The following is a 12,764-nucleotide window of genomic DNA, read 5'->3' as shown; positions in this document are numbered from 1 at the left end:
TTTTGTAACGCAATGTAACTTTTAATTAACTTTAATGTAATTATTCAATTTAGTAGAGTAATGTATTACACTACTGTGTTACTGAAAAATATAATCTGATTACTAAATGTGTTACTTTGGAATGCACTACACCCAAAAACACAGCTGGAGGAAGGCTTGATGAGTTCTCGGTCATGTATGGAGGTTATTTTGTGCTTTGGTTTTCCTGGGCCAAAAAAATGTTTGAACATCATTGCACTCAGTAATGTTCCACCACTGCTGTCCATTTTCCATCCGGTGGTGTTGGCTAGTTTTAGGTCAACAGCACTCTAGTCAAGTGGCACTGGTGCGAGGCCTGTGCCAGCACACATCCCCATCCAAATCATAAACCCATTGTGTGGGATTTTTGAAGTTTCTAGTTTGAAGTTACCAAAACACAACACCCATTTCTTCATCTTCTAAACTGTTCTCATTTCCTGTCTGTGCCTCTAGAAAGTGCAACTGCACAGTTGGACACATTTCACAGAATGAGAGATGTGGTTGGATGGTAACAAACTGGAAACTGGAAATTCAATATTTCCACAACCATCAGTGCTTCCCACTGAGCTCCCAGTTTGACTTCAGGAGAATCTTTGAAGCAAATAATTGTATCAGCAGATCAGCTGTTAGCTGTTCTATTTTTAACAGCCTACCTTGTTTCTCTTCTCTCGGTAAAATCTTTACATAACTTGGAATACAATTGGATATACAGCATGGGTATAAGCACAGAGTTAAAAGCGGCTGTTGAGGAGGAGGAAGTCCTGACTGGGAGGTCTTCTCCTGAACTCTTCCACCTCCCTCCACTCACATCAATCGATACGTCCTTCCTTCTTTCTCTAAAACTGTTTCCTTGAAATTTGCCAGATATTCAGCTGTGAGTCTCCTCAGGAGGTAAAATCCTTTTTTCTTTTATTCTGCTCAGGTTCGCAAACAAATTGACTCAGAGGATGATTCAACTCAAAACAATATAAAATTAGAAATGAAACCTTCCTCAAATTTGCTCAAAGCCTCGCAGGGTACCCCTCCTCACCACCGCCCCCACCTTCCTCCCCGAAGGACAAACTCAAGAAAGTTCTCCAAGAAGCGTTGAACGCCGCAGAACTTTAAATTACAGCACATGCACGCTTCCTGCTTTGTTTCTGCCCAAGTATGTTGTGATTTTCTTCCAACAGAGAATGTGCTACACTAAAACACCTTATCTTCTGCACGCACACACAGTCTGTTTCTGAGCGACATGGCATTTTTAAATCCCTGTTACTGCCGTTCTGCACGGCTGGACGCTTTAATAGAAACAAAGTGTTTCTCCAATAACAAGCACAACAATGATAAAGTGAACTGGTGCTGATAAAATAATTTATTTCTAATACAGGTTTTTATTTAAAAAAGGCCATTTCCATCAGCTGTGAGTCACAGTGCTGCAGGGCCAGGAGCAAAAACACAGAGAAGGCAAACAAATATAAATATAATGAGGGCAGGAATAGACTGTTTCTGTGTTAGTCAATCAGTCACGTACCCAATCAACTGGCACTATGACCACAATATGAAGGAGAGGTTATATATTCAATCTGGCCTGGTCAAAAATCGTGACACCTGGGTGTCAAGGATTGGCTGTGTGGCAGCCAGGGAGTGGACCCAAATGAAGAAGTTAGGAGACAGGAAGTGGATTTAAAAACTGCCTTAATACTGATAAGCCGCAAGGATACGACAAAACAGGTAATTAAAATTACAACACAGGAAAACAGAAATATACAGCTACAGTATGAGGGGCAATGTGGCAAAAATCAGATCAGGTTAATAACGATGATAGAAAGACAATAGCACACCCGGCACACTGAACAGTGTTCAGCTGTTTTGTTAAACAAAGCTAGATAGAGCTGACTGTGGTGTCAGTCAGTGGGTGCTTTCATTGTGTAACTCATTTGGAAATAATAAAAAATAAATAATTAAAAGCAGTCCACTCACCTAAACATGGTCAACGAAGCTAAACGGAAACCTTCAAAATGTGGATTTTATGAAACAGTGGGTGACACTGATGGTGACTACAGAGTTTATAATAATAATAATAATAATAATAATAAAGTAAACAGGACAAAAAAAATCTCAGATGCAAAATGCCTTAATGGGAAGTTATCCCGCCGGTCCCTGCTCAGATCTCAGAACCGTATCAGTCCAACCGGCAGGAGACAGAGAAATATCTGAATGGCTTATGGTGCGGGAACAACTCGAGGATCCGGGACACATTGGTACGGAGAAATACAATAGGAAGTTGAAATGTTTGAGAAAGACAGAAAAAGTGTTGTAAATGAAGCAAAAAAAGAACCTTTGGCGGAGCTTTGTGTGCCACCTTGTAACCCTGGTGTGTTTGATTCCAGTCCAGCGTGATCAAAGCTTCTCTCCTAATCACAAGTGCTTAAAAGTTAATGTGCCCTCCCCAGGGATCTGCCAACTAATTATTTTTAAAGCAGAATTAAACTTGGTTTATACAAGTGTAACGATGGCCTGTTTCTCCAGTACTTTAATGAAAAGCCAAATGAACGAAATCAGACATTTTCTAATAACTCTGGCGCCAAAATACCAATACAGCCCGTTAATCTCAGCTAAACACAGCAGTAATGAAGGCACAGCAGGAAAAATTAATCATAATTTTATCCCAGCGTGAACTAGAACAGTTCTTATCTGAAAAATGTAATGGCGCTTTCTAAATATTTTACTTGTTCTACTTTTTTAATGAAAAGTCCTAATTTGCTGATAAACATAAGACATTGTCTTCTCCTCAAGTCAAGACATTTGAGAGAACTCAAATGAAATGTGCCTTTTTCAACTCTATTAAACAAAAAGGGAAAGCTGCTTTGAAAAAAATAATAATGTTCATTTCTAACTTCTACACAAAGTCCATTCTCCTTTATGGGTAGGGATGGGTATCATTTAGGTTTTATCCGATACTGGTGCCGAACCGGTACTTTTGAAACGGTGCCGGTGCTTAAACGGTGCTTAAACCGGTGCTTAAACCGGTGCTTAAAGAATGGAGAACACAAAATTGGTCCAAAAACCTCTCATGTTCAGCTGTTTCTTTGTAAAAAGATAACAATGTTAGCTTTTCCGCAGCTATAGGGGATTTATCGTATCACTCTTGGCTGGAAGCAGTGCTTAAACAATGGAAAAAACACAAACTTTGTCCAAAAACCTCTCATGTTTAGCTGTTTCCCACTTTTTCTTTGGTCATTTTAGCCTTTTTGGCCAGGGTGAAGGGAGTATCTGCCATCAAACAAGAAGACAGCCGCATGTAGCTATGATGATGTTTGCTAGTTCACCTTACATGCATTAATGTAATAACGTGGTTAGCCTACTCAACGTAAATTACACACGAACAACATTAAGCTACTCACGCAGAGAAGAACGGCTGCTGCTGCATCATCATCCGTCATCATTTCTGCTACACTGGCAGGGCTAGGGGCCAGGACTCTCGTCTTCGGGTTTTTGGGGGATGTTGCTAACTCCGGGTCCGATAACAGGCACCACACCCGCAGTAGATGTGCTCGGTGTGAGGTCTCACAGCAAGCTATCAAATACGGTGCATTTCTCGGCTTTTAAAAAAAAACGCTATGCATCGCCAGGTGTTTCATCGGATTTGAGGTGTTACCTCCTTTGACAGTATCAGCTTAAAGCACTTGTTGCAGGCTGCTGAGTTTGCATATTTTGCTGTGAAGTACAGCCAGACTTTTGACCGCTTCGCCTTGGGCATTTTTAATCTGTAGCTCTGCTCTAAAAGAACATACGTACCTGGACCCGCCTACTATCCTTGGAAACGTAAAATGATTGGCTAGAATCTAAAGTGTATTACATCTCAGGGAAAAAAAGCACCGAAATGTGTAACACCCAGGAAAAGATTTTATGTGATCCTTCTGAGACTTTGTCTTTACAAGGGGACACTACATTTAGGCTTTTCTGCACTTTAGACGGGAGGTAAACAATAGTCACTTTATTGTGTCGTATGATGACATATGTTTTTATACTTTCTGTTTTTATGTGATATTTATTTTTATCCCAAATATCTGCATGAGGTTGGGCCTCAGGAGATTAAAAACAGGTGATGGGTCACTGGTGACATGGTAGATGATGAGAGGTTAAGCAGTTAAAATGATCTCTGGTACTGGTACTGGTACTCATAGCATAAACACATTTCTTTGCCTTTTTTTATCGCTGACAGCAGAACATCTGTTTATCTGCTCTGCATACAGAGAGCAGGTCAGAGGTGAACGTTGACTTCATGTTGAAGAGAACAGAGAAATATCAATATTCAGCCTCTTCGCTCATCTTTCATGGACATATTTCAAGGAGGAGAAAAGACTGTGTTTGCATTCACTTTAATAGCACATGTTTGCTTACAGCACTGAACCAGCTGGGAAATCAACAAGGTACTAAATGATTAAAGCTCGGGGCAGGTTGTTTGCCACATTAAGCATATTTGTAGTTATTTCTCAATATGATGTTTATGAGGATGTCCAAAGACATGCAGATAGTAGAGTTGGGTTAACCAGTGATTCTAAATTGACTGTAGGTGTGAATGTTAGTGTGAATAGTGGTTTGTCTCTCTGTGTTAGACCTGCAACAGACCGGTGCCCAGGTTGTACCCTACCTCTCGCGCTATGGTAACTGGGATATGCTCCAGCACCACCACGATTTGAATTGAATTATCTGGATGGATGGAGTTTAGGACTCTACTGACTTGCACACATCTCTTGCATAACATCTCACCAAAGTAATACACAAAGCTTCAGCACTCTATGCTCGAGGCAGGATGGACAGATGAGCAGTCTTATAACTGAAGCAGTGCTGGTTCTCAGCCATGAATGAATCTGATGTGAGACAGCATTAGACTTTCTGAAAAGGGAAACTTCGAACTGAATAATTGTTTGTTTAAATTCCACCTTCCGCCTACACAGTCCCCAGAAGAAAAAGTCACTATGATCTCAATATCTCTCACTCCAAACATGTTTAATATCTCAGTTCTGCTTTTGTTGTCACTGTTTTGATGGAAATGAATGTGGTTGGCAGCTTCTTGGCACAAATCTTGTGTGACTGAATTATCATGTTGGCTGACATTTTTCTCATGTATGTGCTTCTTTATGTCCTGTGGCCATAATTAGATTGGATGTGACATTCAGAGAATTTTCCTTTGGGCTATTTTACTGAATATGAGAAACATGAAATATTCCAAACAACATCCAGCATGTTTCTAGTGAAATGGTACTCAGACGAGGTAAATTATTGTTTTGAATGTTATCAAGCACAGTTTATAAGTTCATGACATCTGCATGATATGTACATTAATTGTCCATTAACCGCTGGAAGCCCTCAGGGACGTGTCTTCTGTAGCCTCACTCCCCTAATGATTTTTTCCACTGTGTGTTGTTTGATGTCTGTCTTTGATTGAGGGAACCTGTCGGCAGATGGTGGAATTGTACACACACTCTCTCACACATCCATGTCATTAGTAATCATTTTCTCATCCTCATCTTTTTAACTGCCAGATGAAGGTGTGTTGAAGAGGGGTCCTATTTCACTGCAGGGCAACCTGCACATGGCAAATAAAGCCTTGATTGATTGATTGATTGATTGATTGATTGATTGATTGGCTTCATTGGTTACCACATGAGGCAGATGTACCAGGCTTTGTTTGAAGCACATGACATATAAACATATTGTATTAAAACCAAAGAATATACTTGAACATAGATGGCCGATCTTGTGTGCATCATCAGTATCAGTAAAAAACTAACATCCAAGGTTCTTCATTATAATGTTTTTTGAGCAGACCTCACAGTCAATCAAAACCAAAATGGTTTTGTGGCCTTGGGGTGATGAAATCAGAATGAAAGTGCCACACAGAGTGCTGTCTACTACCCAAACATGACATGCTAAAATGATACCAAAATGAAGAGGAGGCTAGAGCGAGGAGGGAGGAAGAAAAACAGGTGGTGAGGAGGAGTGACAGCCTGGAAGTGAAGGAAGACTGAGTGATGAGACGAGCAGACGTTTCAAAAGTTCAGCAGCTGCTCCTGAACGCCGTCCTATCCCTCCGTCTGTCCGTGCATGTTTGTGTTTACCCTGACTGTTGGCCTATTAGCCGTCCCTCCACATGTGGGTCCATCTGGTTCATAATGAACATATGGACCAGATGGACCCCCTATTTCACTCTCTCCAGGTGATTTAAAGTGTCTGTTAATTAGAGCTGATGTCTCATTTAGTCTTATTTTCCCCCTTTCTCATAGCCACAGTTAGTTTCATCTAAATGTGCCATTTAACTAATTGACTAATTGTATAATTCATGGTGGAGTCCCTGAACTGTCTGTTTACCTCTGTGTGTGCCTTTTTGCTGACTCTTAGATGAGAGCAATAGTCTGTCTTTTACCAGGAGTTTGCTAAATACTTCGAGGAGGAATCCTGTTTTAAACAAAGCAGGAAAAAAATTAAAATTAGTCAGATCTGCAACTCTTCTGGCTACCCATCAACAATCATTAAAAAAAAAAAAACAGCTGTTTGTCTGAAGGCACTCATACCCACTGAGATTCAAACTGCCATCACTTTTTCTCGCCAGATATCAGACAGTTCATTGCTGCAGATGAAAAACAAATTTATAAAATTAATCTGGATCCCGAAGTTAGACTCCCCTGACTGTTCAGTTTCTGTGTCGAGATATTGAAACTTAAGACTGCTTAACAAGATGAAAATGTGACAAATCAACATCAACGGTCACTCACCGAGAAATAGTCTGATCCCAGCAGATGCTGCAAAATCCACGTATATGTTGATTCTTTTGTTCATTAAAACTTTTGTTTAACAAGATGCAGGATCATTAAAACTACATCTACTTAATGCCCACTGCTTTAATCCATGAATTACACCTAACCTCATGGACCAAGAATTAGCCAGATCCCTCCAGATACTGTTAATTTAAAAGGAAAAAAAGTTACGTTTAGTCTATTCATTAACATCTGAAACTTAATAAGCCAACAATTCTATTGCTTAACAAGGAAGAGGTTCATTAAAACCAAATCTCCATAGTAAACACTGTAATCCATGAATTAGACAGTGCCACACTTCTCTGGATTTAGCCAGATCCCATGGGTAATTTAGACAGAGCTCATTAAATCTCCACATGCTTGCAGATGTCTATTAAAACCTCGGAACCAGAAAAGCCAATGAGGAGAGGAAACAAGAAGAGGAGTAATGGGAGGGAATGAAGACAGCAAAGAAAGGAGAGAAGATGAGACATGGGATTGAGGAGAGATCAAAAGAGAGAACAGAAAACATCGAAAGATACACAGTGGACACAATTAGAAAATAATCACGAGGACGTAAGCAGAGAAGATGGGCGAGAAACTGCAAAAGCTGGATATGGTGAAGGTCCTGAGGAAAGAAGCAGAGAAACAAGATCAGGAAAGGAACAACAAAGATTCCAGAAAGCACCGTCTAACTACAGCTGAACATTTGTTCTACATATAAATGTTTAACTAGAATCTGTCAAAAGCTGAGCTGGAACGACACCATAAAAGTCGAAAAAGACAAAGAGACTCCCATACTGTGCGAGGGCAAAGCATCCAGTCCTTTTACTACATGTTTTAGTGAGATTCACTGGATTTCTGGATCTTGGTTCAGCTTTGAAATAAAACGAATAACAGCCAAGTCAATTTTCTAGTTATCATAGCCGCTTTTTCTTTTCTTTGACCTTTTGCGTGTATTTTTATGACATAAGGCTTAATATGCACACAACACTGTGCTACATTAATAATACATTAAAGTGTTCTATGTGCATGCAGTCCTATTATATCGTGTTGGCTGGTGAAGGCTGGAATATGGTTGCTCAAGGCTAGTTAAGATGTTTTGATCATTTTCAATGAGAGGATCCTGCAGTTTGATTTGGGTCTTTGTTGACTATCAGACCACTAATATAGTCCTCTACTAGTAATATCATTTCTTCGTTTTCTGTCACTCTGCTCTCAAAGTTTAAGAGGTTTTTCAGTGGTGCCATCCACTGAATCAGCCTTAAATACTGCATTATCACAATCATCATTCTCATGATCAAAGTGAAATATAATACCTGAAAAAGTCCAATTTTTGTGTTTTCAGGAGAAGCAGCGCTTCTTGACTGATGTCCTTCATGAGGTGATGCTGCTGGATGGCCTGAGTTCCTCCCATCCAATCTCCCAGGAAGTGGAACAAGCGACAGACATTGACCGCGTCTTTGACTGGATTGCCTACAAAAAAGTAAGAAACCACTTTCAACAGAAGTAAGACTGTTGCACTATAAATGTACCTGTGTGATCATGATCGCCAGTGAATGTTTGAATACCTCTTCAATGTGTTCTTTTTTATTATTATTATTATTAATGATGATGATGATGATGATAATAATAATTATTATTATTATTAGTATTAGTATTATTAATATAAATAATAATATTTTAACAATGAAACTTCAATATGTTCTTGTTTTCCAAGCAGACTTGGATTAACTTATAAAGGGAGATCTTCAGCTGCCGTTGGTTTAGTTTTGTCTTTTAAACATGATCAATAAAGTTGGCTTTTTTCAAACCATGCATTTGCTTCTAGACAACCACAAACACTAAACTGAAAATTCAAAACTGCTATTCACACATTGTCTACATACTTTGACAAATTGGGGTTATATACTTTAAAACAGAAGAGAGCGGCTGGTAGGGCAGCTTTCCACCCCTATTCCTTTGAAGATCAGCGCTGTCTGAACAGTTTAACATGTGGATCTGAGCCAGTCTCTAATTTCAAAGTTCACCAAAGGTGACTCTTATCTACTTTTCCTCCAGTGATCACAGCAACTTCAATGATGATGATGGATGATGATGATGTTTTTAACCGTGTCTGAAAGTGTGTTTTTCTTTGCTCTCCGTAGGGGGCGGCACTGATCCGGATGCTTGCTAACGTGATGGGGCAGCCGCTGTTCCAGAAAGGACTCAATGTAAGTTCCCTTTGCTTTGCAAGTCCAGCTGTGTATACAGAGGTTTTTAAATCAGAGGGAACAGCTGGGTTACTGGGCTTTGAATTGATTTATCACCAACACAACATGGAAGGATTCATAGAAACAGTGTGTGTGTGTGTGTGTGTGTGTGTGTGTGTGTGTGTGTGTGTGTGTGTGTGTGTGTGTGTGTTCAGCCATAGTTTAGCTAAATCCTAACTGTCATGCTGTGCATATAGATGAACAGGGAATAAGTACCTTTGGCTTGCGGGGCATTCTGAGAAGAAGATTTGCCACGTTTCCCTGTCGATATTGCGATCAGTTTTAAGTGACCTGAATTTAAGCTAGATGCAATCAGAGCAACAAAATGCAGATATTTAATACACGTTTAAAAGGCGCTGAAATTGTAATACTCAAAGCATAGATTTACTGATAGTGCAGAACAGGAAGTAGGACTTTAGAAATACTTATTATGCATTCCTACTGTTATGGTCTATCATGGTATACCTTGGATAAGTCATCAGTCTGTCACGTGGTTGCAATCAGATGCAGGCAATAATGAGTAAATCCTTATTATAAAAAGTACCCTGCATTCCCTGGATTCTTTTTAGTTCTCTCAAAGTTAATTTGGGGACAGGTTTAAAAAACTGTCTAGAACACTGGGGAGGAAGAAGTTATTTGGGGACATAGGAGTTATTTTTTGTAGAACTCACAATTTTAATAGACTTTTACACTGTAGTTGTCACACACAGTCATGAAGCAATAGCTATGTTAACTAACTCTATGTGTTGCATTGTTTGTTGTTCAGCTAAATGTAGCTGCTGTGTGTCTCTTTGAGGGTTCAAACTGTGATGGTGTCACAGAAACACGAGAGCAGCTAAAGCTCCAATCGCACCAACAGGGTCAGGTAGTTTATTGCACAGGGAAACGCTTTGTATCCTCCAAATTGGAAGGAGACTGTTTGCAGTTACAGTAAAAATGACAACGTCTGATGTAACATGGATGGAGGTTAAATATAATTTTTACTTGGAATGGAGTTGCAGAAATATGTACGAATCCTTGCGCACACACACACACACACACACACACACACACACACACACACACACACACACACAGACACTGTCCTGGTTTTCCTACAGAAACTGTCAGTGACCTGGAACATACTGAGAGCCAGAGTCTATATAAAATACTGCTGATCCAGCAGCACAGCAGGGCAAATACATTGTGTGTGTGTGTGTATGTATGTGTGTTATGGAGGTCTTCACACATGCATTGTGCTGAGCATAACAACATACTATATAATAAGAGCATTCGTTTCAGTCGCCAGCAGAGTAAAAAAGTTTCGGGAGAATGTTTGCTTCAGTAGTTTGGTTCATATTAATGACAACAACAAAGACTTTCTCGATCGTAACCTCTTTGTCAGAGCGTTTCAACACCTAATCAGGTGTTTAGTGAAAAATACAGCGTATAACAAACCATGCCAAACAACTGCAATGCCATGTGATGGAGTCTCATTCTGGTGATTTGTGGCATGACGGGAGCCGTAACCAAAATAATTCATGATCGTCTATGCTTTTCTTACCAAGGATAATACTGTAACTTTTAATGCTTCATGAAAGGAACCTTTGTGACATTGCACACATATTAAAGTTGATGCATTTGAGAAAGAACAGTGAGAAAATCAGCCTTCTGAAAGTCACGGAAAAGGCTAAAATTTCTGTCTAGGTTTCATGTAGATTTTAATATTGTATATACATGGAAGGATTACTGTACCAAAGGCCCAGGGGCATCAGGCCTCCCTAGCATTACAAGCTCTGTATACTTAATATTTTCTTGGTGAAGAGGCATGTAAAAATGGAAGCAAATCTATCCCATAATGAGAAGAAAATCAGATGGAGACAAAAAACACCAAAGAGACACAAAAGGAAATCAAAGAGGCACAAAATGACACTAAAGCTCTGTCAAAACAGGAGGCCAAAGAACTGTGATCTACGGGCTTCTTTTTTGTTGTTCCACTGTGACAAAAATGACTGATACATATACTAAAACCAATGTTCTGTGCCTGTTTTAAAGAGAAATAATAGGTTGAGAATATGTTAAACTAGAACACATTGGGGAATTTTTAAACTAGATACTCTGAAATCATTTGAGATGAGATGAATCTCCACAACTGGCCATATGTCTCTATTTCCTATAATTTGTCTTTTTAGGCAGTGTTTAGTGTGATGGATGAAATGCTTTGGGAGCATTTAGGATTTTTAGGACGTTTGTGAGCATTCTTCAGAGTGCTGTAAGGTTTGTAAATGTTGTGGAACATAGTGACATCTGGAGTACAGAGATATGGATTTATGGACTTCAGCTCGGGCTAAGTGTACTCCAGCTCAATCAGCTGTGTGAAGATCAAATACTGTGCACAGCCCATGTCTGTAGTGTCTCATCAGCTTGGCTTTAATTACATTAAAGAGCGGCCTTTGGTGGACAAAAACATCAATATTGGTTCACCTTTTCTGTATCCCTGATCTCAAAGCCTGATATGTAGAGCTTTCAGAAAAATCAAGAGTTTCCCAGACTGCATCTGGACTTGATGTGGAAAGATTGTGATGATTATGGTTGCCCCGATGTGACTTCAGTGTGGCACAAAACTTGAAACCTCATTAACAGTTATCAATACTTACTGGAGAAGATGTAAATAATGGCCTGCAGTGATCATTGGGTTTTAGAGCCTTTCTGAAGCCCAGAGGAGCTCGACTGAAGGTGAAATTGAAAGTTTATGCAAGTCATCTTCCGATGAGGGAAAGCAAGTCCTCATTAGGCTCTAACCCTGCCTGCAACAATCGAAATGCCTTACTTAAACTCCTACACCTACTGATTTCCTCTAATGACCTTTGACTACTCATACCCACAGTATTTGTTACACAGTGCTTATTATCACTGAAAAACATTTGGTTCAAGGTGCATCACACTGTTAAAACTAATGGAGTCATGCTCTCGGAGTGTGTGTGGGGGCTCTTTTTATCTGCCTTCATGTCAGATATAGTGAAGGTGGCAGAGCCAAACTCCCAAACGCACTTAGTGTCGTTATCAAATATGTCATCTTGTTCCAATAAAAAGCTTCCCCTTGCCTTATCGAGCTCAAAACGCACCACAGCAAATGACTGACTTGGAGGAATCCACGCTTAAACACACAAAGGACACAGGAATCGCTGAGAAGGAGATTAGCGCTCAGCCTCCATAGCTGTTTTGTTATCTAGTAGTGCTTCCCTGCCTTTTCCTTGTTTTACTATGAACCAAAGCAACTACCACCCTCCCTGAGCATTTACTCTAAATCCACTGTAGTGGGAGTGAGTTTCTTGCTCTGGAAAACAGACTGGGATCAAGTCGGACCCGAATGTCACTAAAGAACTGCAGGCTGAAAACAAAGCCACCACACCATTAAGCCTCTTTTGAATGAGAAAATGGCCCTGAGGAGTCTTCATCTTGCTCATTAGCTTCGAAAATGTAAACCAGGGAGTTTGAGATTGAGCCCAAAACTCTTTGGACTTGACACGGGCTCTTCTCTAACTCAAGCACTACTGGCCCATCATGTCACTGACTTTCAAATGTACAGTTTCAAATACATGTAAATGTTCCTCTCAAAAGGCTTTTCAGAAATTCATTCAGACATAGGTATCATTAAATTTCCACCTGAGAGAATACCCCTGAATTCAGCCAGTTACAGCTTCACAACTGCATGGCCAAAATGAACAACCTT

The 12,764-nt window shown here is 39.9% G+C and overlaps 1 protein-coding gene across 2 annotated transcripts in view; it reads left to right on the top strand.

Moving 5' to 3' along the window:
- LOC146555393 (thyrotropin-releasing hormone-degrading ectoenzyme-like) overlaps positions 1-12,764 on the top strand; it is a 271,026-nt gene that overhangs the window by 203,901 nt on the left and 54,361 nt on the right. For both annotated transcript variants that reach the window (XM_085253024.1, XM_085253025.1), the window contains exons 7-8: positions 8,149-8,286; positions 8,948-9,013. In XM_085253024.1, the coding sequence (XP_085109150.1) occupies positions 8,149-8,286; positions 8,948-9,013 (204 nt within the window). The remainder of the gene's footprint in view (positions 1-8,148; positions 8,287-8,947; positions 9,014-12,764) is intronic.

The sequence above is a fragment of the Mchenga conophoros genome, linkage group LG17 (genome assembly GCF_057382185.1).
Source record: "Mchenga conophoros isolate Kocher_MC1m ecotype Shallow Benthic linkage group LG17, M_conophoros_male_GT1.1, whole genome shotgun sequence".
NCBI lineage: Eukaryota > Metazoa > Chordata > Actinopteri > Cichliformes > Cichlidae > Mchenga > Mchenga conophoros.
The sequence above is the reverse complement of the archived record's forward strand: the minus strand, read 5'-3'. Positions and strand labels throughout refer to the sequence as shown.